The sequence below is a fragment of the Plectrocnemia conspersa genome, unplaced genomic scaffold (genome assembly GCF_051122295.1).
Source record: "Plectrocnemia conspersa isolate PC_06_02 unplaced genomic scaffold, ASM5112229v1 ptg000009l, whole genome shotgun sequence".
Classification (NCBI taxonomy): Eukaryota; Metazoa; Arthropoda; class Insecta; order Trichoptera; family Polycentropodidae; genus Plectrocnemia; species Plectrocnemia conspersa.
In genome coordinates, this window is record NW_028277173.1 from 2510473 (window position 1) to 2535547 (window position 25075).

At 27.4% G+C, this 25075-nt stretch overlaps 1 protein-coding gene across 1 annotated transcript; it reads right to left on the bottom strand.

Annotated features, from left to right (window-relative positions):
- sim (bHLH transcription factor single-minded) lies at nt 1–25075 on the bottom strand. Its single transcript, XM_088192854.1, has 7 exons — nt 24901–25075; nt 7396–7596; nt 7153–7328; nt 6560–6823; nt 4541–4722; nt 1260–1366; nt 1–1190 (listed from the first exon to the last, which is right to left on the bottom strand). The coding sequence occupies exons 2-7, from the start codon at nt 7568–7570 to the stop codon at nt 466–468; spliced, it is 1629 nt and encodes a 542-aa protein (XP_088048980.1). The 5' UTR covers nt 7571–7596; nt 24901–25075; the 3' UTR covers nt 1–465.

Sequence of the window (25075 nt, forward strand, 5' to 3'; positions counted from 1 at the left end):
TTTTAATGTTTATGTAATATATTTATGAATACGTTAACATAATGCAGTCGTTTTCAAACATCTTTGGCCAACATTTTCGATTAGTTCGGCTTTGCATGAAATAATAATAATCAGGATTAAAAATAAGAATAATAATAGCCTCTTTAGTAATTAAAATTAAATTAAATTAAACTTGTACTCTCGATGGCTGTTCACTCTGATGGTGATTACAAAATTTATGATTATTTACAAATATTTACAATCTTACTTATGAATACAGTAATTGTTTATATAAAATTTACATATTGACAAATATATTATTCTATACAAAATAATGGAATGTTAAATAAGATTAGCAGTCTATTGATTTATTTTTTAATTAATACAGTAGAATGCGTAAGTTATTTCTAAAATAGGCAGATACGTTCCAGCGCTACAAATTATCATAAGATATCTAAATATATTATTTACATAGAGATCACTATTTCAGTGCACGTATTCGTCGTTAATGGTGTGTGGATGTTGATACTGTTGAGCAGCTGCTACTATCACGCTGGTGTATGCAGGTTGTTGAGGAGGTGGCGGTGGTTGTACATAGCACGGAAGGGGTTGAAAATGTGGTGTTTCGTCGTGGCAGTACATTTGTCCTTGTCCTGTGATGTACTGCCTAGAACCTTCGCCACTTTCAGCAGAACTGCACGAAGAAGACCCGGCGGAGAATGGTCTCTGGGCCGCATTAGCTACGCTGTGCTCGACATTATCATTATATCCACCATAAAACAGATCATAACCAGTATCCGAAGGAGCCACGGGATTCGCCAAGTCTTGCAGAAGATCCACAGAATACTCTGGATACGAATAGCTGCCACCAGAGTCGTTGAAATCGCTTCCGCTGCTATACTTCTCCAAACTGGAAGGAGTGTGTATATGATGGATATGTGCAGGTCTCGGTTGAAGAGTTTCGCAGACTGTCGAATGAACGTCTTGCGGAGTATCTGGACTATGTAGTAAACTAGAAGGTCCTTGCTCTGTAGCCATGACCAATCCTTTAGCTTCTACTTCGCTGAGAACGTAGTTCACGGATACTATGCAATGTGGTCTTGAACTTCGCGAGTTATGGACGATCGTGGCATAGCTTTGCATCCAAACCCATCCTCCTCCCTTCGTCAAGAAACGGTAATACTTAGACGTCACTTGACCTTTGCTTAATACTGTAGAATTGATGATTTTAATTAATTTACATAAATATCATACATAAAAAATTTTAATACGATACTTACGTATGCAATGTGCACATCTCATGTGTATAATATCCATGCCATGGATGTAGTGATAGAGAGTCTTCTCAATCAAGTCTTGGGGCTCGTATCCTGTCAGTGCAGATACTCTGAAATAAAAAATGTATTATAGAACTACTGCCAAAGGCGAGCATATGTATTAATCAAAGATGTTTGGAATTGAATCCACGGCAGAATTTAGTAATTTTAAGAAATGTATTTCTACGGAAATACAGTGAATCATAACAAGGGTTCATAATCGAATAAAATTTGAATAACCAATACAGGTAATCATTGCCTAGTGATACCTTAAAATCTATAGAGACAATAAGGCACTACTTCTTTTATGCTTTCGAAAAATATTTGTAAATAGAATTTTATCGCGTGTCTACTATGACCGAAATTCGCAGAAGATGCAAAATATTGGATAGGCTCACCATTTATTATCGTTTAACGCTTATCTCAAAAACCGGTGTGCGTCACAAATTTTTGTAAAGTTTTTGTATTTGTTATTTTAAGACGCAAAGATTTTTTTCAATCAGTTCAATAATTCAATCGCGGTTAATTTATTTATATTTATTTCATTTATATGCAAATCCACACAACATAAATACGTTTTTATGGAAGAAAAAATCTCTATATAAACGGCTATTTAGACCAGCTTGCTTGGGGTGGAGTACCACACAAAATCAATTAAATTAATAATAAAAATAATAAAAAACGTTAGAATTAATGTCGATCATTGTGTTTTGTACATTTTAGAATATTATTATCAAATTCTCAAATTACAGTAATCTTAAATTGCTGGACAACTATGATTGCGATGGACTTTAAATAAAATAATCAATAAAAAGGCACTAATTGATTTGAATATCGATCCACATGTTTCGCATTGTGAAAAGACAAATAGAGAATGTTAGAATAACTGTAGAAATTTTAGCAAGAGACAATTTTAATTTATATTGCCCATTTATGTTTCAACTGCTGTTATTTTTATATCAAACAAGTCGAACTATTATCGTAGAAGTCATTTAAAGACCCTTTGAGAAATTATCAAGGCAAGATTTAAAAAATCTCAGTTTATTGGACAATATAAAATTTAATTCTTTTTATAGCTACTGTTGGTGTATTTACATTTACATCAAATATGTGTATAAATATGTAGGTACAGTATGGGGGCTATAAAGTGTCTTTGGAACAATGTACCATGAACATTCACGTGCTTAATCTACGTCTCAGCTTCTGCATCACCACTTCACAACTTCCCCGATCCTCTTTCACCCTCCTCTGATATATAAAGAGGGACGGTCGTTAACAAATGTTTCACAAACATTGAAAAATTTAATACTTTTTTTCTTCTTCCTTCCGCAATATCACCACCCCTTACCAGCACACGTGATGTAATAAGGATAGTATTACAGAAAACAATGGCTTTTTAATGTGCGCATCCCGTTCTAGGAAATCTGTTGGCGTTCCCACGGCTTAGAAGCATTGAAAGAAAACATTTTGATATTTAAAGAATCGAAGCATATATACTATCTATCTAATTTACTTTGATATATATTATATTATAGACCAGTGGCACCTGAAAGACGTGGGTTCGAAATTTAATAGACACTAGAGTTTTTCAATTTCTATTGTGTCTGAGAAATCAAATTTAGTAATTATTTTATAATTATAATTATAATCGATCATCACAAATAAGGTGTTCAAAGTTTTTTTAATCACACGAATGAATAATTAAAATAAAATTGAGCTAGGTCCATCTATTGATTATATGCTATATTATTAAAATAGATGTCACTGATATACAGACTTTGATTTATAATTATTAGAAGTAATAAAAGTGGATCTGATTTATATCTAAAGCTTATCACATATATGTTAAGTTGTTTCTGCACAATCAAAGACACGAATGCATATAATTTTATGCAAATAAAAAAAAATATGGTGTCATTTTTATACTTATGAAATATTGCAAGTGACATCCAGCTCAGCTCAGAATTATGACGAAATTTACCGAAGAAGGAAATAACAAAGGTATTAAAAAGATCTGTGAAAAGTTTTGTTCCGATAATGAATTTTCAGAAACAAAAAAAAATACAATACAAATACGATTGAGAGCGAGAACAGCTGGTTCGTGAAATTTGACACAACTCATTTCAATGTCAATGTCCCCACACACACGTTATGCGACAGGGGTGGCCAAGTGTTGACGAATTACTTAATAATGACAAAGGGTTTCTTTTAACGGTAGAAATTAATTTACTGAAGCAATTTGGATAATAATTATTTTACTGAAAATATATTTTTGATACTTGTTCCTATATTTGAAGTTTTGACAATCAAAAAAATGTATTTACCAACAATCAAATATAAAATTTAATGTTCATTTCTGTGACAATATCAGAGGAAAACAGGAAAGAGACCCAATAGCCGCCGGACGGAGTGCCAAGCGACGCAACACAGATCGCGTACTCTCTCTGTGGTCACAAAAATCGTTATATCTCACATACATAATATGTAATATGTACGTATGTAATACCCAACGTTGTAAATATGAGGGGGGGAAAAGCTTTTTATATTAATTTTTCTTTTTGGTTTTGCATTCACTACTTGTTGAATTTTAATTAAGTCGAATAGCTGTCATTTTGAAGCATTTAAAAAAGTTAAGCAAAATATTTACAATCGTGTCCTCAAAAAATGTCCCACATTAGTTTTTTGTAGCGAAGTTAAAATTTTCTGGCTACCAGATTTTTTTAATAATTATTTACAAACACCTAAAAATTAATTAAACATAAACTATTTTTATTAATCACTTTTTGAGCAAAGATATTCTAAAACCCAGGCATTTTATTGTCTTTTCAGAATAATAATACAATTGATATTGTTTTATAAAAAAAAATCTGAATATTTTCAAATAAAATTATAACTGCTGAAATTAAAAAAAACGTGTTATTGAAATATGCTAAATTTACAGCTGCATTCAGAGCAGGTAGTGAAAAAAGTAAAGGAATTTCTAGTTAACACTATTCACTTTTCATTTTATCGAAAGGCTTGTGATTTCGCCTACACTATTTTAATAATTGCCGGGGAAGGATAATTATAAAATCATTTCCTGTTTAAAGAGATTTTGAGCTATGCCTTTAAATATCCGAGCTGGGATTAAGTTTTTTCATATGCTTTCTTAAGTGGTAATGAGATTTTTATATAACAAAATTATTATGTTTGTTATGAACAGTCGTATATTGAATTTTATTAAATAATGGTTAAATTGAACTCACCTGGCATCTAAGAAAATGAGCTTCATGTCGAGGCTGGCGCGGAACATAAACATGTTCTGGTGCAGCTTCAGTTCGGTGACCGCCGACGGCGGTAAAGAATGACCGACAGCGACCAGGCCGAGGAGTCGGAGACCAGCTCCGTTCGTGTGTCGGGTCTTCAGGTAACCGGAGCAGTGGATGACCTAAAAAGACCAAAGCTCATTCTTATTGAACTCGAACGAGAAACACTTCCGCTGTTGACTCATTCGCTACGGAGTCCTATTTCTGCTGCATATTTTGTGTGCAATTCAGAAGCCAGCTGTTGTTTTGCTATGACGTCATAAAATTAGTTCCGTTCCGTGTTGTAAATAGAAAAGAAAATCTTTCTTTGCCATAGAAACACAAACACTTTATAAAACAGAATCGTAGTCAAGATATTCGAAAAATATTCCACATTTTTATAAATATAGTAAAAGCCTGTATTTGGTCAGAATCTTCGGATTATTTGTATGTTGAATAGATGTTGAGATAAATAAAGTTATATACATACTTGTGGTACTATTCGAATACATATAACACATTAGAAACAATTCAAATTGATTTCAAAATCACTGCGACATTAATGTTTTTTTCAACACTAACTTTTTGTATTGTATGCAATATTTTATATGAAACATTTTGGATAAAAATATAAAAATAATCAATTCATTTATTTTAATTTATTATATAGTTTTTTTAAATTATTAAAAATATATTTTTTTCTACAACGTATTATTAAATTACACATTAATTTTATTTGCATTATTTTTTGTTAACAAAATTTAGTTCATTACGTCATTTTTTAAATGTTAAATTTTTTAAATACATTAAAAAAAATATGATTCATTATTTGAAACAAAGTTTTTCGCTTGAGAATTTAATTTATAATTTGTAGAACTTTTTGTATAAAAATAAAAAAGTTATACTTCTTGTATAAAAATCATTAAACAATGCCTAATATTTTTTTTCTATATTTATTACTAATTATGATGCAATATTTCGCTACAATTTTTTTATTACCGTGTAAAGGAACAGCTGATTTCACAGCTTTAAATATTTGCTTTTAAAACATATAGTCAAAATGTAATTATAAGATTACTTTATTTTCTGTGTTAAAATCGTTTAAAATATTTTTTTTAAATATATGGTCGATTTTAATATATTTACGGCTACTTGTGATTTATTAAATAATTATTATTCAAATCTTTTAAATATTTGTATTAAAACAACAAAAAATCACAATAATGCAGCAATAAAATTAAAATGCCTACATCGCTATAATAAATGCAGCAATAAACTTAAAATATCTACATCACTATAATAAAAAAAATGAGATCAATACTAAAAAAAATCATACTTATTAAAATCAGTTATATAAAAACAAGCATCTTATTATATAAGTTAAAATCAGCTTGCAAATTATAATTTAATAAAATTATCTTTGCAATATCTTACTTGAAGATAAAAATAATTTTATATACTCTTAAAAATAGCTACACCACTGATTCTAGAATTTAGAGCTTAAAAATGTTGCGTATACTTCCTCTTTGTAAATTTGAAATCACTGCATTCTAATAAGCAGAGTTCAACGCCTTTTCTCTAATTAGACGAAGTGCATTGTGTTGCATTAATTTGCATCTGTAACTGAAGAACTATGCACTCAAAAAATGCATTTTTGCATACGACACGCGTGACGTCGCATCGATCAGTCTCGCTTAATTTATTACGGGTCACATTCTAGCCGCGTATTTTTCAAAACACAAAATGATCGATGCTGTAAAAAGAGAACTCAACGAAAATAATACCCAGTGATTTATCGCGCACTTAACAGTTTTTCTGGCAACATATCAGTTTCAAAGTCGGGGTTGTTCGATAAACAAACGCGTTTTTTCTCCATCGACGGAGTGTGCTCCGGAAACTTTTTTCGGGATTAAGCCTTCTCTATTGGCCGGAGGGTTTGGAATAAAAGTGTGACGCTATTGATTTCAAAAGAACTCTAACCTTGTAACCAGAAGTTGTCAAACCGGCGTTTCTCTTCGCCAAAACGCACTTCATCCGCACGAAGAACGCCCTCCCGTACTCCATATCCATGGATCGTTGATGATGATGAGACTGGTGATGGATTACGGTGCTGTTGTGGATTAGGTTACCAGCGGGAGTTCTTACACCATCCACAGATAAAGAATCTCCGGAAAGAACGGCAGACATCTCGTCGTGATCGGCTGGATGGATGTATTCGTAGATGGAATTACCGGTCAATTCAACCTAAAACAAACAGAACAAAATTATATTTTAAAAATACATATGTATTATGATGACAACTTCCATATATGAATGACAACTGGATGACAACTTCGATAGGTAAGTTGGTATATGCGTATATCCTTGCCATGAAAAGTTGCATTGAATATATTGCTCAAGAATCCATAGCTAGAAATTCTCAAAAATAGAATGACTCTCCACAGCATCCTTCAGTAATTTTAAGAAATGCTTAACAATGTATAAATGTGTACGAGAATTATATCTCAAAGCTCCTTATAAAAAATCAATTCTCCTTTACCATGTAAGTACTAAATCTAGGTATATAAACTTACTTGACTAAGACCAAGATGAACGCTGGCAGTCTCAGAAATGTACATTATCTTCCCATCGGGTGCCACTACGAAGATGAAGCCATCCAAAGTTTGCAAGAGGTGAGATCCAAGCTCTCGAATGGCTAAATCGCGAGGACCTTTCGGAGGTGGCGCTGCTCCCCAATGATCTCCCAAGCCTAAAGACACGCTTTCGTTAGATAAAGAATAAACATAGAACAAATTATAGATGAGAAGATGTCACACCATCCGGAAAGAGCAATCTGAGGCGAAGATAGCTGGTGGAGAGTCGAATGACCGAAGCTTTGTCCAACTGCGCTGTGATCGCCGCCGGCAGAGGAAGAAGTCTTCCCAATTCCAAGAATTCGGCGTTCTCCTTCTCCCGACGAGACCGAGCGGCGTTCTTGCTCTTCTCCTTCATTTCTTCGATGTCTCTTGGATCTCGACCTTTAAAGAAAAATAATATATAATAAAGTTCATCGATAAATGTACCTTTCTAAAATATAAATACACAGCATTTATAGATTATTATTAAAATATTATTGAAGAGATATACCAGTAAGTCGGTGACTATACCAGGCGCGTACAGTGAGATACATTACCTTTCGCTCGCTCGCGTGTAAAGTGACGAGTGTGAGTGAGAAGAAATGGGCGTGCGGAACGCATGTAACGTACGCTCTTATCTCTCACTCACTCTCGTCACTTAACACGCGAGCAAATCTCTGTGCAAATGTATCTCGCCGTACGCGCCTGATATAGACCCTAGTATTATGCAATTTTCATCGTGTCTGGAAGATCGAAATTTGTGATTTTTATTGTATATAATTATAATTTCGATCCATCAGGATTTCCAAGATTTTCCTTATCTCATAAATAAATATCATGATAAATAATTAAAATAAAACATATTAATTCTAAGCTGTAGTATTAGTTTCTATTTAATAAATTTTAATTCACTGATTCACAGACTTTGATTTCAGTCTGATGTTTCATTACTACTTTGTAGTTGTAGATTGCGTTTAACCTAGAGTGACGCATTGGGGTAATGTATGTTATATTGCAAAGGAAGATTTACAATAAATAAGTTAATAAAAAGGTATGTAAAAATGATTTAGATCTTCAAACCAGACTATTAACTTTAACTTGATTTTTTTTTAATTACTTTTAAATTTGTTAACATTTGATAACATACTAAAATATTATTTCTTTATAAATAATACTTCAATACAAAAATAATAACTCAAACTTAATTTAAATGTTAATTATACGCGAAATAAATACTGTTATTAATTAATTTTTGTAATATTCAGTTTTTTTTAACAAAAAATATTTTTGCTATCCAAACAATGTTTAAACGGCACTCTACTGTTATCAGAAGACAAATTTATTCTGAAAAAATATATGTTTATATATTTTATTTATATATTATATATGTATATACATCACTGTTCTGTCCAATTGTTAATACATTTGTATATTAATATAAATACATCACTGTACAAAACAACGTTTTGCACAAAAATACGTTTTAAAATTTAAACAGGATAGGTACGAACGAGCGGCAGCGAGTGAGCGTTGGTTAGAACAGTAAACACCCCATGAATAACTATCTGAAACGAACCTACTTAAAAAATTACATTTTTAATTATATATAATTATTTGTATAGAATAAATTTGCCCACCAATAACAGGAAAGTCCGTAAAAATATAATATTTATCAACGTAAATTTTTAATATAAGATTTAATTTTTAAGCTTTCATAATACGTTTTAAACTTATTAATTTAAATAAATATTATATTCTAAAAACCAAGTAAAACGAAAATACATTATTACTTTGTAATATATTAATATATAAATATAGACGATTTTTGCCACAAAGATACGATAAAATATATGCAAAATTACACTGTTTTTAAGCTCCAATAAGTTCATGATTCATGTTTTCTAACATATTTGATTTTATTTTTACATATTATAATAATTTGAATATGAATTTAAGGCTATAAATAAATTATTTGATTTTTTAAAGTAGAATTTAAGATTCTACAAAAAATAATATCCTAAATTGTACGAAACACGATGACCGACATTAATACTTATTTGTTTCTTGCTATTTATATTTTTTACGAATTATTGTGTATTATTATCAATAATTTTAGTATTTTTCAAAGCTTTTTTTATTGTTTATAAAATAATATCGATGCATTATACATTTCAAATTAAATTAAAGCTATGTTTTAGGCTTTTCGTTTAAATTTTTAATTAAAAAACCTTTTGTTTTGACAATTTTATACGTTTAATAAAAAAATATTATAGTTTTATTTTATTCATTTGATTTTAAAAAATTCTACATAAAATATTATATTTTAAAACGTACGAAAAACGACGACCGACGTTGATTCTTACCCATTTTTTATATATATCATATCTTTGAACAATGAATCAGCTAAGAATCATGCTTAGTATTTTTTTATTATTTATTTACTTAAATTAACAAGTTACTCCAATGCGTCACGATGATCGAAAACAATACATTGTATTATTTCAATACACACAAAAATATATAATTAAAATAATACATACAAAGAAGCAACATAAAAAATCATAAAATATTAAAATTTTATACGGACCGGACCAGCTCCTCGTAGCTGATGTTATACAGATCAATGTGCAATGCCAGCATATTAAGAAGAAATTTTCATATAATATATTTATTATATTGCTGTCATTAATAATTTATTGGTGTTTATATTTTTAATTTGCTACAAATTAGTATACAACATAAGCAATAACTTTTAAAGCTTTTATTTTCTAATTTTTGATTGTTCATAATATAATGTCGTTTTACAATTTTAATTTAATTAAAGCTACACATCTTTGCACATCTAAAATATATTAGCACCATCCCAGTTCCAGCTCCTCATACCTATTGCCGAAAACATCCACGTGTTTGGCAAGCTCGTTCAGAAGCTGGACGGCTCGTGCAAGAGGAGCGTTTTCAAGAGCTAATGTCCTGGTCAGAATTAGGGACGCAATCGCGACTTTCTAATGCACTCTAAAATTCGCTGAACATTATTGCATTGTCATCAACGTCCCTTAGCAACTTTGAAATTTGCTTTTCAGTAGAAACTACGCCGAAAATATAATGAATTGTATTATATATCAACGCTTCTAGCAAAAAAATCTATTAAAAATATTTTGAAGAAAATTTCTATGGTATCTGTAAAATAAAGTAGTTCTGAATAAAACCAACTTTTCTTATCTTTGTGGCAATTTTTTTAATGTTATTAAAATTGAGTGTAAATCAAAGTTCTTGAAGAACCGAATCTATTTAATAGAATGAATATGGATGCAACTCGGAAGCATAAAACAAAATGGCCACCGAAAACAAGTCATGAATAATGCAAATCACGTACAGCGAGATCTGATTGTTGGGCGGGAAATGCCTAACAGGTTTTGATTTCAGGACCCTTCGGAGCTTTGCTCATTTCTCCTCGTCGTAAAATTATTCCGAATAATAAATATCCACGGCTACTTTTACACTCGTCGATTTATTTCGAGAGAAACACTTGGGTTCTATTTGCGTATTCAGAGTTCTAGTACTAAAATTAATTACTAAATAAAATAGGGTTAAATGGAAATATCGATTGTTTGCTACATCTGGATGCGCACTGTCGAGAGGCAATTGCGCACATGAATTGCTGTCCCTTTCCATTCCACTGTGAATTACATAACACTGTCTCGATTTAGATATCAAAAGATGAAACGCCTATCACATCCGAAGTATACTGATTGGTCACTTTAAATATAATATTATTGTTATTGTCATTAGATATTTTAATAAATATTATAGTCTTATGTCAAACTATTAAAACAGTTCGTTATTTAGTGAAACAACATAGCTTCAATTTTTTATGATAATAATCTGGATCTTTATAGATGAAAAAATATTATAAGCACATTATTAATGAGCAATGTCGATATTATTTTACTTTAAGAATAAGCTAATAAGAACACAACCAATTATATTAGTATAGTAATTCAATAGCTTGATTGTATAAACAAATCAAAAGGCAAATGTAAATAAACCTTCTTAGTATTAAAACGAGGTGCGATAGTAAAGAAATGAGATCACTCGATGATTCACATTTCAATAGATCGAATGACTCGATCGGAGATAAAAAATCTCCATATTAGGATTTACATAGCAGCTGTCACATTCTTGAGCCACTAAGCAAAATTATACTGACAATAATTGAATAGATAAAGTGAAACAATGACTTTTGCACCTTCATGGACATTTAAACAGTTTAATTGCCGGTATTGTTTGTGGTCACGTTTCGGGGTGAGGAATTCGAGATTTTTTCTAGGCAATTGCCAAGGTGAGACACGACCGTCAAGATCATCAATCATCAGGGAGAATCAGGGGTGGTAAACATATTTATAACCGGCGCGTGCTTCCTATTACGCGCGGGGGCTTAGCGCTTGAAACGGAAGGTATGTGGATCGAATCCCAGAAATACAAATTACAAACCGACACTTACAAAGGTTTCTGAATTTAATTTAAAAAATCGAGCAAATTGTTTGTGCAACAAAGATAACATAAATCCACGTGTATGTGAAAAAGTTATTTGAGATGTATCATTACTTTTTTTCTCTATAAGATGTATTATCGATTTTATCTTGTTTTTTCACATTTGTATGATGTCAAATTATGCTTATATTATATTTATGCAATTTTAAGTTTTTTTAGATAATTATTATCATTTTTTATGGTCAATTGCAATCTAATTTTTCCTCAAAAAATATAATATTCAGCTGAAATTATCCGCTGATAACAAAACATTGCATATGCTATCAAAAAACAACTGTAATCTATATATATATATTATAAAAATTTTATTCTATTTATTCTTGGAACAAGATCTGATTCATATAATGTAAAGCTATGAACTGATTATTGATATGTTATTTGTTTTTGTAGTACGTACATTTTCAAGCTAGTAAAAAATATAAAAAGTTAAGTTTCAGCGAAATGAATGAGAATGCTAAAAAAATATTATAAAAATGCATACGGTACTAAAAATATAACTATAGCAGTATAGCATTAAAGTAATTTTAGTAATTTTATTATTTAAAATAGTCATACTTAAAATATACTTCATATTAGTAAGATTTTTTTATTTTTATTTTAATAATCATATTTATAATAAAAAAAATTCAAGCTCAGCTTTATTTTAATTTTAAATGTACTATTATACATATTATTTTTACTTAAAAAAATAAATTAATCATTTTGTAAATATGCTGAATTTTTTTGTGGTGGTGTTTTGGGTCAAAAAAATATTTTTTCACCTTAAAAAACACAATAAAAAAATTTAATTTTTTGCTAAAATTTAATTAATAATATACTACGTATAAAAATAAAACTGTACTACATTTTAATTGAATTAAAAATGTATAGCTAAATAAAGGCAATTATACAGTTTAAATAAAAATAATTGTAAAAAATATTCATAGGTATATCTCTAAATAACGTTTTCTATAATAAAACATATTTTTACTTTAGGAATTATAATTATAAAAAATAACCTTTATTTTTCCTTTTAATAATATTAATGAGTACTACAATTTACATAATTTCATAAAATTAAATAAAAAAATATTTTAAACTAGACATTTAGTTGTAAACAAACGAATTTCATGAACAAAAAACCATATTTTTATTTCAAAAATCATATTAGTAAATAAATATAGCAAAACCTAACTTAAATTTAAAATAAAATTTATTTTTAAGACCTATTTTTAGTTAATGATTATGTTTCAAATATACTAAAATTTTATGTTTTTTTTTTACAAATACAAAATGTAATTATTTTGTATTTTATCACTTTAAAAATCATATTAACAATAAGAAATCCAAATCTTAGCTTTAATTTAAATTAAAATGAACTGCAATATTAACTTTATATAAATCAATCGTAAAATATTTTTTTTAGTATTAATTTAAAATAATCATTTTTATCAAAATGTATTGATTTTTTGTAATTATTTGTCATACTTATAATAAAAAAGAAGACTCGGTTTTAATTAAATTGAAAATATACTACGAATTATAATACAATATAATTAATAAATTGATTTTTAAATGAATATTTTGTACCAAATTTATTGAGATTTTGATTAAAATCAGTTTTTACTTATAAATCATAATTTTAATAAAGAATTTAAAACATACCTTAAATTATGTTTAATATATACTACAATTAATAATATTTTATAATCAACTGTGAAATAGAAATAAAAATGATTTTTATTTTAAATGTATTTTTTTCATTTTTTACTTTAAAAATCAGTATCATTGTAAAGAGCTTAAATTTAATCTCTCATTACATTACTAGCATGTACCTTATCTTATTTTAGAGTATATTTAAATAAATCGTAAAATATAAAAAAATAATGATTTTTAACGAATCATTTCGTACAAAATATACGGATTTTTTTATATAAAAAATATTTATTAAATTATAATCAATTGTAAAATGAAAAAATATTTATTATCAAAATATACATCGCATTGACTATGAAAAAGACCAAAATCTCTAAAACTCAATGTAGAAATAAGATCTTAATCTAATATCGTATATTAATTTTTAATATCATAGTACATATAAATTTACTTCGATATTAAATCTTAAATATAGATATTTTTTGCTTATAATATTTTTGTAAATAAAAAAATAACTAAGAAAAGAAGATCCGAAATTACAGCACCAATTGTATTTAAAGTATACTTCTAATTATAATATATTATAATCAATCATATAATGGAAATAAAAATTATTTTTAATGCAGTGTTCAAAAATAGTTGTATTGAAAATATATTTTTATCTAAAAAACTATAATTTTACATATAAAAACCTTACAAATATTTTTAATTACCTATAAATTTCATTAGAGAACAAATTTTATTTGGTTTTAATTGAAGCATAATGCAGATATTTATTAATTAGGATTATGTTTAATAATCCAATATCAAATATTTTAGTACTGATTTCATAGCTTTTTAAAAGTTACATTAAATTCCGTGAGAGAATTAAAACTTTGTCTTTACTTTCAGAAATATAGATCTATTTATAATTATTTTACACTGTGTTTATAGAGCAATAAATAGCGGAATGTTGATAAAAAATCGCTCTCTTTATCTATTTCTTACCTCACCTTCAAAACAAAACAACATTGCACGGGATTATCCGAATATTTGTTTTTATTGTGTGCCGAAAATTAACAATGGCGATGGAAAAACGTCCGTTGGCCCGTGAGAAAATGGTCCACCGTGCATGATCAAACCAAGCTTCGGGAGATTAACTTTCTGGGAAGGAAAGGTATGGCAATTACTCACCTGCGTCTAGGTGTGACAAACGCCATTTTTAATCATAAATTAAACGGCATGTTTTATGGAGAATTACTACCAATACCATATTTTTCTAAAATATATATTAAAAATAAAATTATATTTTTAAGACCCAATTATTTTTTACCATTATTTATTCAAACTTATAAATAAATAATAAAATTATTTTTATTATTAATATATTTACTATTAAAATCATAATTTGAGTATGGAATACGAATGTTAACTGCTTAGTTTAACTGAACTGAATAATTCATTAATATATTAAATTGGTGTCAATATAATGTAATGGTATTTTTAACACACTATTATACTAAGATACTATTTTTATTTTCTAATCAATTTTTTGCCACAAAGATTATATGTAAAAATATTTTTTACAAATATGGTTTCGCTTTTTCAGATATCGTCCATTCAATACGATGGCACACGTAGATTTACATCGATACTAACAATTCATGACAATATTAATTGCATTTAAATCTTTAATAATACTTTTTGCACTTTACAATTAAAAATAAAATCTTATCAGTGTTTTTGGAAGCGGCTAAAGCAAACTGTGGGAACCTGTCCGCTTCGGATTCCCAAAGAGATTACCGACAACCTTGCGATTAGCTGTTCAATGATTTTAAATCTGCTTACAGCTTTAAAGTTTAAAGCGTACTTAAATAAGTATAATTTTCGAAATGAATAATATTAACAGCACTAATGAAAGGAACGTTTGAAAGCCGCCGACATATGTCCGTACTAGAACAAACGTCACAAAAAGTCAAGTAATTTATTCATGGACACGAACTTTTGGCCCTTCAATGGACCGATGGTAGGAAATAAACCCGATAGAAACGTATAGACCTTTATTTAATTTTATTGACATTCATTGCATTTAATATTTATTGTGTTGTTCAATATGTGATTTTTATTATTTTATTATATTATTATATAATATAATGCTAGTAATGATAATTTATTAATTGTTGAGACTTTAGCAGCAGTCTGTTAAGTTAAAAGTAATTTAATTGTAGATAAAGACCACAAAATTATGCAATTTATTTGTAGTAAAAAAACATTATTTTGTTGTTATCTTCCAAGTGACATTAATTTAGTTTGAAAAAAAATTATAAGTTGATTGATTATTAAAAGATACTGATTTCGTAATATTTGCTAAATAATTTATTTTTCATAAATAATGTCCGTTATATTTTTTTTAAATGTTAATAATTTTAAAATGCAATAATAAGTATAATTATTAAAATAAGTCTAGTCAATACTTAAAAATGGTCAATTAATTATAAAATAATTTATACCATTTAATTACTAAAAATATTTTTAAATATGGTCAGTTATTATTTGCTAAAAATAATAACTGACCATATTAGGATATTGCCAGTTATTAATTGAAAACAGTTCGTTCCTTTAATATACATTACAGTTTTTGATTATTGATATAATTAAAAATCTTAAAAATTTAGTAATTCAGTTAATAATTACAACGAATTAAATCATAACGAATGATTTACAAAATATAAATATAAGAACTTTATCATTTATCATTTTAAATGGTGATCTGTCTTGAAGATCATTATTAACAATAAATTTTTCATGGACTAAAAATAGTATGTATCAGATTCAGAATGTTCACAGTAGCATTTTATTTTAAGTCTGAAGGCGTAAATTAGAATAAATTTAACACCATAAAAGTCGGTTGAAGAGAGACGCAGTAAAATTCCCGAAATATCTCGCTGCATTATATAGCCCTATATAGTGAGCACATAAAGGGCTGCCTGATGAATTGTACAAATACGTGAGATCGTGACTGTTCAGCCACCACACACGGGTCCATTGGTTTTGATAACTAAATATTGACACGAGTCGGGAAAAGAAAAGTCGAACCACCAGATTTTCCATAAATTTTTGTACCTATTACTAAGCAAACGTCAAGTTTTAAAAGCTTTACTGTGTATAAAAAAGTACGAGAGAAAAAGAAGCAATAAATTACATTTTTACAGTGGCGTTTTGATATTTTTGGTACGCAATAAAAAGATGTAATATTTCGTATTTATTTCTTTACGATTTTTTAAAAATGACTCAACGTAACTATTAGAAAAATAACATTCCTATAAATGATGTTCTTACTTTGTCTTATAATCGGGACCGCCGAGAGGAAACCAGGGCCCTGGAAAAACAATGATTCTGGGCCTCATGATAAAAATGGCATTTTATATATATTTTAACATCGTAAAATAATTTCTTGAATAAATAATAATATATACGAGTTAACCTTTTCTATGCTATAAATAAATATAAAAATTAGCCACCGTTGCGAAATATTTTAATTAGGCATTAAAAATATATATTGATGATAATTATCGTGCTTTCTCTGCTGTTCAGTGTTGCCATATAGTGAATTTCCAGTCTAGGTCAAAAGCAATAAAATCGTGCCATCGCGTGCCATATTTTTATAAAAATATTACGAGTGAAGATCGAATAAAGCACATCTAAACCGAATTTTGCCCAATAGGAGAGCGCAAAAAAACAATTATCACTACTCAGAAGTCAAAAATCCACGTCAAAAGCAATAAAATCGTGCCGTCGCCGTCGCAGTGGGAACGCTCGTTACCGAGCGTTCCCACTGCGCCGGCGCTGACACGATTTTATTGCTTTTGACGTGAATTTTTGCCTTCTGAGAAGTGATAATTGTTTTTGCGCTCTCCTATTGACCAAAATTCGGTTTGAGAATTTTTTGATCAGCCCTCTTATATTAAAAGTCCATAGTAATATCAGTAAGGATAGCTATCATATTTTTAAAATAGTGTAATATTGAAATGCAGATAAACTATGGAGCAATATGTGAGATGCAATAATTAAGAAATGGGTTGGTTTAGTTTGTATTTTGAACTTGACCTAATAAAAGTTCTAAAACTATAATTAATTATAGAATTTTCATTAGGTTAGGTTTGGGTTTGAACAGCAAATGAACGTTTCGCAACTGTCAAATTGAGCTTTATAGACATTTTAGAGCAGCATATTAGCGCTTATCAATTAAATTATATCTTCGCTAATAGAAATATATATCTACTGATGAAAATGTATTTGGACTTAACTAATGAAAATATAACTTTATTACTGTAACATTTATACATCGGATGTAAATAAATAATGATAAGTATGTAAATATACTATATATTACTACATATAGAAAAGTTAAAAACATATAATTTTACTAGCGTCTGCCAGATAATTTATATTTTCATTGATAAAAATATATATCTACCGGCGAAAATGTATTCCGGTTTGATTTTACTGAATTGACATATTTTAAAAAATATTTTCGGGATGTTTTTTCTAGATTTTTTTTTAGGAATAACCACATGAAACTGAATGTATTATTTATTTATTTTACTGCATTAAATCCAGTTGTCAAATTACTGATCATATCTAATATCTGTCATATTACTTTTTTAAACGTTCAAAATGCAATAAGGTCAACAATAATTTGCAAACAAATTTTAACACAAACGGAGCCGCGTAAAAATCTACAATCTGTCCCTTTGAATAATAATGTTTATTGTGAAAGTGCTTTTGAAGGCAATGTTCCGCTCCTTTTATTTATTATATGTATTAAAAGGGCTGAAGGAACATATACCTGAACTACATTAGTACATACATCTCAAACAACTATAGCTCAGATTTATTATTTTAGGTCGTTTTTTATATATATATTCTTGCTATGATTTTTCCTGCTTATAATAAATATATGAGTAAAATAATAAGATTACTCTTATTATGCGTCTACTTAACTACTGACATAACATTATATACACAATTTTAATTTACATAGTTGTTCAAATCTGCTGATTAGAAAAGTTCATTCATAGTAATGATGCTATTTGAATAGCACAAAACTTAATCTTTATGACCGGTGGAAAATATGTCGACGATAAGTTGTTTTGTGTTTTATTGTCTGAGTTCAAAAGAACCTGCAACATTGTAGCGAACGAATTATTGTGTAACTAAACCAAGAAAAGTCACGTTCCAGGAAGAAGTTACGTCAAACTGGCTAGGTTTTAAACTCTGAACAATATCGATTTACACATAATGTACTATTAGAAAATAAATATATTTTTACTAATAAAAATATATCTAAACCACGAATCCTGTAACGGTTATTAAGATTATAATTTTTAAAAACTCACTGTTCATTTTGCCCCGAACCTTCATCAGATCCAAATTGCTTTCAATGTAAATATATCTAAATAAATATTGACAATGTATTATTTTTATGTTAAACTACGTCTATAGAAATAAGATAAGAAACAGTATAAAACTTGAATGCACAGAACGGCAGCTCGTTCTTATCGGCTCTGATGACAAATTGCTACTAATACACAACGGGAGAAAATCGATCGGTCTCGACTAACCCATAATAGTAACAACAATAAAGAAGAAATTATAAACAATGACGAATCAGGAAGTAACACACGCAAGCTTTGTCACAAACGTCTAGAGATTAATCATAGAAAACAAAGTTGAAACATAATAACAAAACTTTACCGATGACTTACCAACTTCCGTATTTTATAAATTTGATTGAATTAATATTGAAATGACGCAGTTTGATTCCAAAACCTTTTTAATTTAAAACAGTAACAAATATATAAACACTATATAGTCACACCATAATAATTTAAATATTGATTATTTATAGCAAAATATTATTTGAAAATAATAAAAACATAAAAAATCATCATTTTTTACATCAGCAATATTTTTTTAATTCTTGTGTAAAAAACATATTTTTAATGAAAGACATCGGTGTATTATTTTATAGAAAATAATTAATTAAATACAATACTTTAAACAAATTATCACTATTATACGACTAATTATAATTTTGTTGAAAAAGTGTTTTTTTGCAAAATAAATATTTTTCTACGTTTATTCAGAACTCAAATCTGTATTACATTTTATAAAATAATCAGATACGATAGATATTTAAAAACACTTATTCCAATCAAGATTTAAACCCATGACTTTCAGGTTTTAGTCATCAACATGTACCACTAATCGATCATAATTTTATAATAAAATAATAGTTACTTATAAGGTTTCGTATTTTAAATATCTTTGATTCTAAAACACTAAAATATATCATTTAATTGCATTTTTAAAATTATATATAATATACTATGATCAATAGTATATTTTAAACTAAATTTTTGACTATATATTATAAAAAATAAAAACGATATAGGTGAAATAGCTTAGTACATATTTTTTGTATATAATATATAGCTAAAATAAAAATGACAAAACAACAGTGCCAATTAAGATTCGAACACAAGTCTTTCAGGTATTAGTCTCCGACTTATACCACTGGTCTATCATGATTTTATACTATTAATAAACTATCAATATATGTAGTATATTAAAGTAAAAGTAATGTTGCTTTAATTGTTTAAATCAATTAATTAATATTATTTATTATAAAGCTTTGCTTTAACATTCAGTAACACCACAAACACAATCAACAACTACTAAGTATTGAGACACCAGACTGAAATCAAAGTCTGTTTTATTAATTATAAACTACGACTTATCTCAAATTTATTTAAGTGAGATTAAGAAAATTTTATTTTAGATTACGATAATCGATAGAAAGTATAATTAAACAATAAACATAAACTCACGATAAAAATTTTAAAATACTGGGGTGCATTAAAAATACATTAAAATCGTTATAGTATTATATTTTTCAATGAATGTGACACAAATTTTGTCACGGTTTTTAAGGATTTTAACCCGACGTTTCGCCGAAAAAATCTTCGGTATCCTTTGGAGAATAACTTGGATGATCGATTTTTGCACAGAATTAAAATTAAATTAAATTAAAATAAGTAAGAATTTTTAAAACCCCAGACTGAAAGTATTGTTAGTCATAAAATATAAACTATTATATTTTATGACTGACAATTAATAAAGTAGGTTATTTAATTGATTACTTAGGCGTATAGCAAAAAACACGTTATAACGAAACTCAATTGGTTAAAAATATTATGTATTAATTTTAATAATTTACTGTTCGATGTTTCGGCAGTGATGGACATATGATATAAAATTATTATAATAAATTTATAATATTTTTACAATAATAATAATAATATAATCACGAACTATTTTTGTGCTCACCTAAACGCTGAGCAGATTAGTTAGAGATGAAACCCTGTTTTCAAAATATGTATTTATACAATGCCAGTGATGTCAACCATAAGAGCCAATAACCATGAAACTTACACCGACCAACTGTCAAAATAAAACTGACCATTTAATATAAATACTAATCTTTCAAAATATACTGACTATCTATAATAAAATACTGTTCTAAGAAACATAAATATGTACTATGTATTTAATCAATCATAAAAAGTAGTCCAAATGTTTATTTATCAATATTTTATTGAACCAAAGTTCGCCATAGTTCATTAACCAAATGTTTTTTTAAATCCGCAAAAAAGATAAGCTTGTTGTAACACTAAATAATAAATAATTCAACATGTGCTCTCCTATATGGATTAGTAAATCGGAAACGTCTTGGGGAGTCGACAAATTTTCGGATGGGCACTAATCCCTTCTATCCTCTCACGTGTGGCACCATTCAATCGTTGTAAACAAACGTAAATCATAGGGGAGCAAATTTTGACACCATATTTTATCATGACAGCAATAAAATAAAAATTAATAACTCTGCGTTTTTTCATCAATAATATCAGAGGTCGACACTTTGTGTTTTGTTTTGCCCCCATAGTTTTTATCTGAGGGCGAATCTGACCGCATCGAACGCGTCAATGAATTCGAAAGAAGGGACCTTTTCATTGACACGTCGTCAAGTTGACAATCGAAGAATGAGGAAGTGTCCGTTGAATGAGAAGATGCCGAACGAGATAGGGCACGGTGCATCGATTGTTGTCGAACAATTTAGCGCACAATGAAAATAGAGACCTCCGCGTTGACCCTTCGATTTTGTGTGTGCGAAAAAAAATTATCAAACATCTATGCAAAACTGTTGTTCAACATCAACAAATCTCAAATCCAAATCGATATCTAAACGTGGTTAATCTATAATAAACTTTCAGTGATTCATTTTTCTTCGAACACAGGTTAAAATATCGTTATTTAAATTTATCGAAGGGCTTACATAAATCTCACAGGTAAATCATCAGCCACTAAGCCGCTGGGTTTTACCCATTTTTTAGCAACAAATAAATACTAAATACACAACGGACTTATTGAGTTTATTTTTATAGCACAATGTCAAAATCTATGGAACAATATAATCTTCCAGCAATTTTATCAATCATACAGAATAGCAATAATTCATGTGCTACGTTTATTAATTAATCGAAAGCAATAAAAAGTAACAACACTATAGATTTTTTATTACAAATCAATATAGAAACATAAGGAAAAATAATATTCTCTCAGTTTATATTGTATATAAATCATAATAAAAAACAGTTATATTATGTATAGAAAAAGGCCATAAAGTTGATGGCGCGTGCCTAACAGGATAACATTTTATGTTTTCATTAAAAATATTTAATGATAGATGAATTATTTATATATGTATATACTATAATCCTAAGCATTAATCTTTGTATTTAATCAATATTTATAGAATTAGATGTATTCAATAATTTTTGCCACAAATAAAAGATAATAAGCGTATAATAAATATATAAATTTTTCGATAAAGTTTCGTTTTTATATATATTCGATTCTAAAACACTACAAAATATTTTTAATTGCATCCTTAATATTTATTATATAATATATAATATACAATGATGTAACAGTTTATTTTAAACAAAGTTTTTGGCTATACTATATATATAATAATGATTTTTACAGTAAAAAAATATTTTTTGGTGTGAAAAAAAATCGGAATATTTTATAGAAAATAATTAATTAAAAACGATAATTAAAAAAAATATTACTGTTTTACGCTTGATAATAAACGAACAAAAAATCAATTCTAAAAAAATAAATAAAATTAAAAAATATATTAAATTTAATTATTTTTAATTAAATAATTTAATAATATTTTTAAAAAAAAACTGAAATAGCTCAGTATATTTATTTTTGTTATTGTAGTGATACTATGCTATAGATCAAATTTAACATATTTTTACATTTGTCATTTAGGAATTAAATCTATATAATATTTTATTGTAAATATAAGCGCTTATTAAAAATCTGTTATTAGTTTTTATTTTAGCATTGGCATATTTTTTATTAAATAATTAAAAAATAACTATGAAAAGTAGACTTCAAATATGCATTTCAAGTATTCGCAAAATTATAAATTTGACTACAACAAACAAGATTTCTTATTTAATCAGTAGTTAGTACATACTTATAAATAAAGGTTCAGTATTTTATATTGTATGGTCGATTAAATTTTAACAGTTTGTTGAACGAAGCTATTGAACTTATTTGTTTAATATCGGATGCAGTAAATGCAATACATAAAATATTCACTGAATTTTTGATAATCATGAAAAAATATTTTTGTATTGCTGTAACTAACCATAAGTCAAAAAAATATTGACCAATGAATTGTTTGCGAACAAATCATCTATTCATACTATATAAAAAATAAAGCAATTGATTATATATTTATATCACTACAATAACAAAAAATGTGTATTAGTATAATATACTATGATGTTTATTTCAAATTACCTATGAATCATAAAAAATATATCAAATTTTAAAGTAATAGAAACATATTTTTTACTTAAAATTGTATGAAACAATATGTGATAAAATTAATGCACGTGTATATACCATTAGATAAATGAATCATTGTGGCAATAAAAGACTAAATAAAGCAACTGATTATATGCATCACTACAATAACAAAAAAAATACTTGTTTAATAAACTATAATGTTTATTTTGAATTACCTATGAATCATAAAATATATATATCAAATTTTAAAGGTAAAAAAACATAATTTTTATGTTTATATAAAAAAAATTATGAAACAATATGTTATAAAATTAATGCATGTGTTTATCTTACCATTAGATAATCGAATCATTGTGGCAATAAAATGTTCGTAATAAGAAGTCAAATACTGATTGCATCACAAATAGCCGTAAAAATGATAAAATCGACTGTAACAAAAAATCTATTTATTCAATAAAAAAAAACATTTAAAGCAATTAAATACTACTTTTTATTATTAAAAATGGTGTTTAATTTATTTTAAATTGCCTATATGAAATAAAATATATATATAATTTCAAAGTAATTCTCATTTTTTATTTTGTAGTGATTTATAAAATATACTTTAATAATTTTATTTATTCGTTTTGGCAAAAAATAACAGATACTAGAATATATATAAGTGCATATTTTTATATTATAATGAAATAATTAAACCCTTGTGGCAATTAAATGTTAAGATTTGCATTACAAGAATCCGAAAAATGATAAATTTGATTATAACAAAAATATATTTACGATATAATAAAAATAATTGAAGCAGTTATTTGTAAACTTCAATACGATAACAATAATAATTTTAACGAGATGTTCAAAACATTTTGTGAAATATATAAATTAAAAAAGAATAGCTTATTATATTTTTTACAAATAGTTCTGAGGCTATTTTTATAACTTTATTTACTTGTATTATTCATATTTTGATAATTTAAAGATAATACTTAATGCATATATTCACATAAAATCAGATAATTGCGTCTTTGTGACAAAAACTGATAAGAAGTGAATAAAGATTTGCATCACAAATAGCCGTAAAAAATATAAATTTGATTATAACATCACTACGAAAAAAATATCATTTGATAAATAATACTATGATTTTTTGTAGTAATTTTTATACAGAAAATTGAATCTATTGGAGTAATAAGTAGCCATAAAAATGATAGATTTGACTATAAAAAATTAAATCAATCACTATTGTATAAAATTTCATTTGTAGTAATTTTTATAATAATCATTGAATTAATTGAAATTGATTTTAAATAAATCTAATATATACTATGTATAACAAATAATCATACAAGTCTGTTTTAAAATGATTCTTAAATATTTTTTCAATGGAAAAGTGCTGAGAAACTATTAATTAAAAAAAATTAAGAACAGAGTCGTTTTCTGTGGTAAAACTAAATATATAATACAGATAAAATCAACGGTGATTTTACTTTTCATCTTTGTGGCAAAAAAATGTAACGTACTCATCGTATACTGCATATTAATCACATATTTATTTATAATATTATTCAGGCATAAGGGAGTATTAAAACTAACCTTAAACAAACTGTCGCTTCGTGCGGAGGTCAAGGGTCCATGTGATCCTCGTAAGACGTCCTTGTAGCGCGTCGATCAAACTCCGACATCAATCGCTCATGAGCGCACCTGCGAATCTCCCGAAACAATCTGACTCACTATGAGAATCTCTTGAAAGCTCCTTCGTTCACGAGCT

Bases quoted from the DNA above. Each gene is read 5' to 3' on its own strand.
- sim (XM_088192854.1), bottom strand. From the start codon at position 7,570: ATGAAGGAGAAGAGCAAGAACGCCGCTCGGTCTCGTCGGGAGAAGGAG. The intron at 4,723-6,559 runs GTTAGAGTTCTT...TGGTCTTTTTAG, and splicing joins TGACAACTTCTGGTTACAAG to GTCATCCACTGCTCCGGTTA. The intron at 1,367-4,540 runs GTGAGTTCAATT...TTTTTATTTCAG, and splicing joins CTCATTTTCTTAGATGCCAG to AGTATCTGCACTGACAGGAT.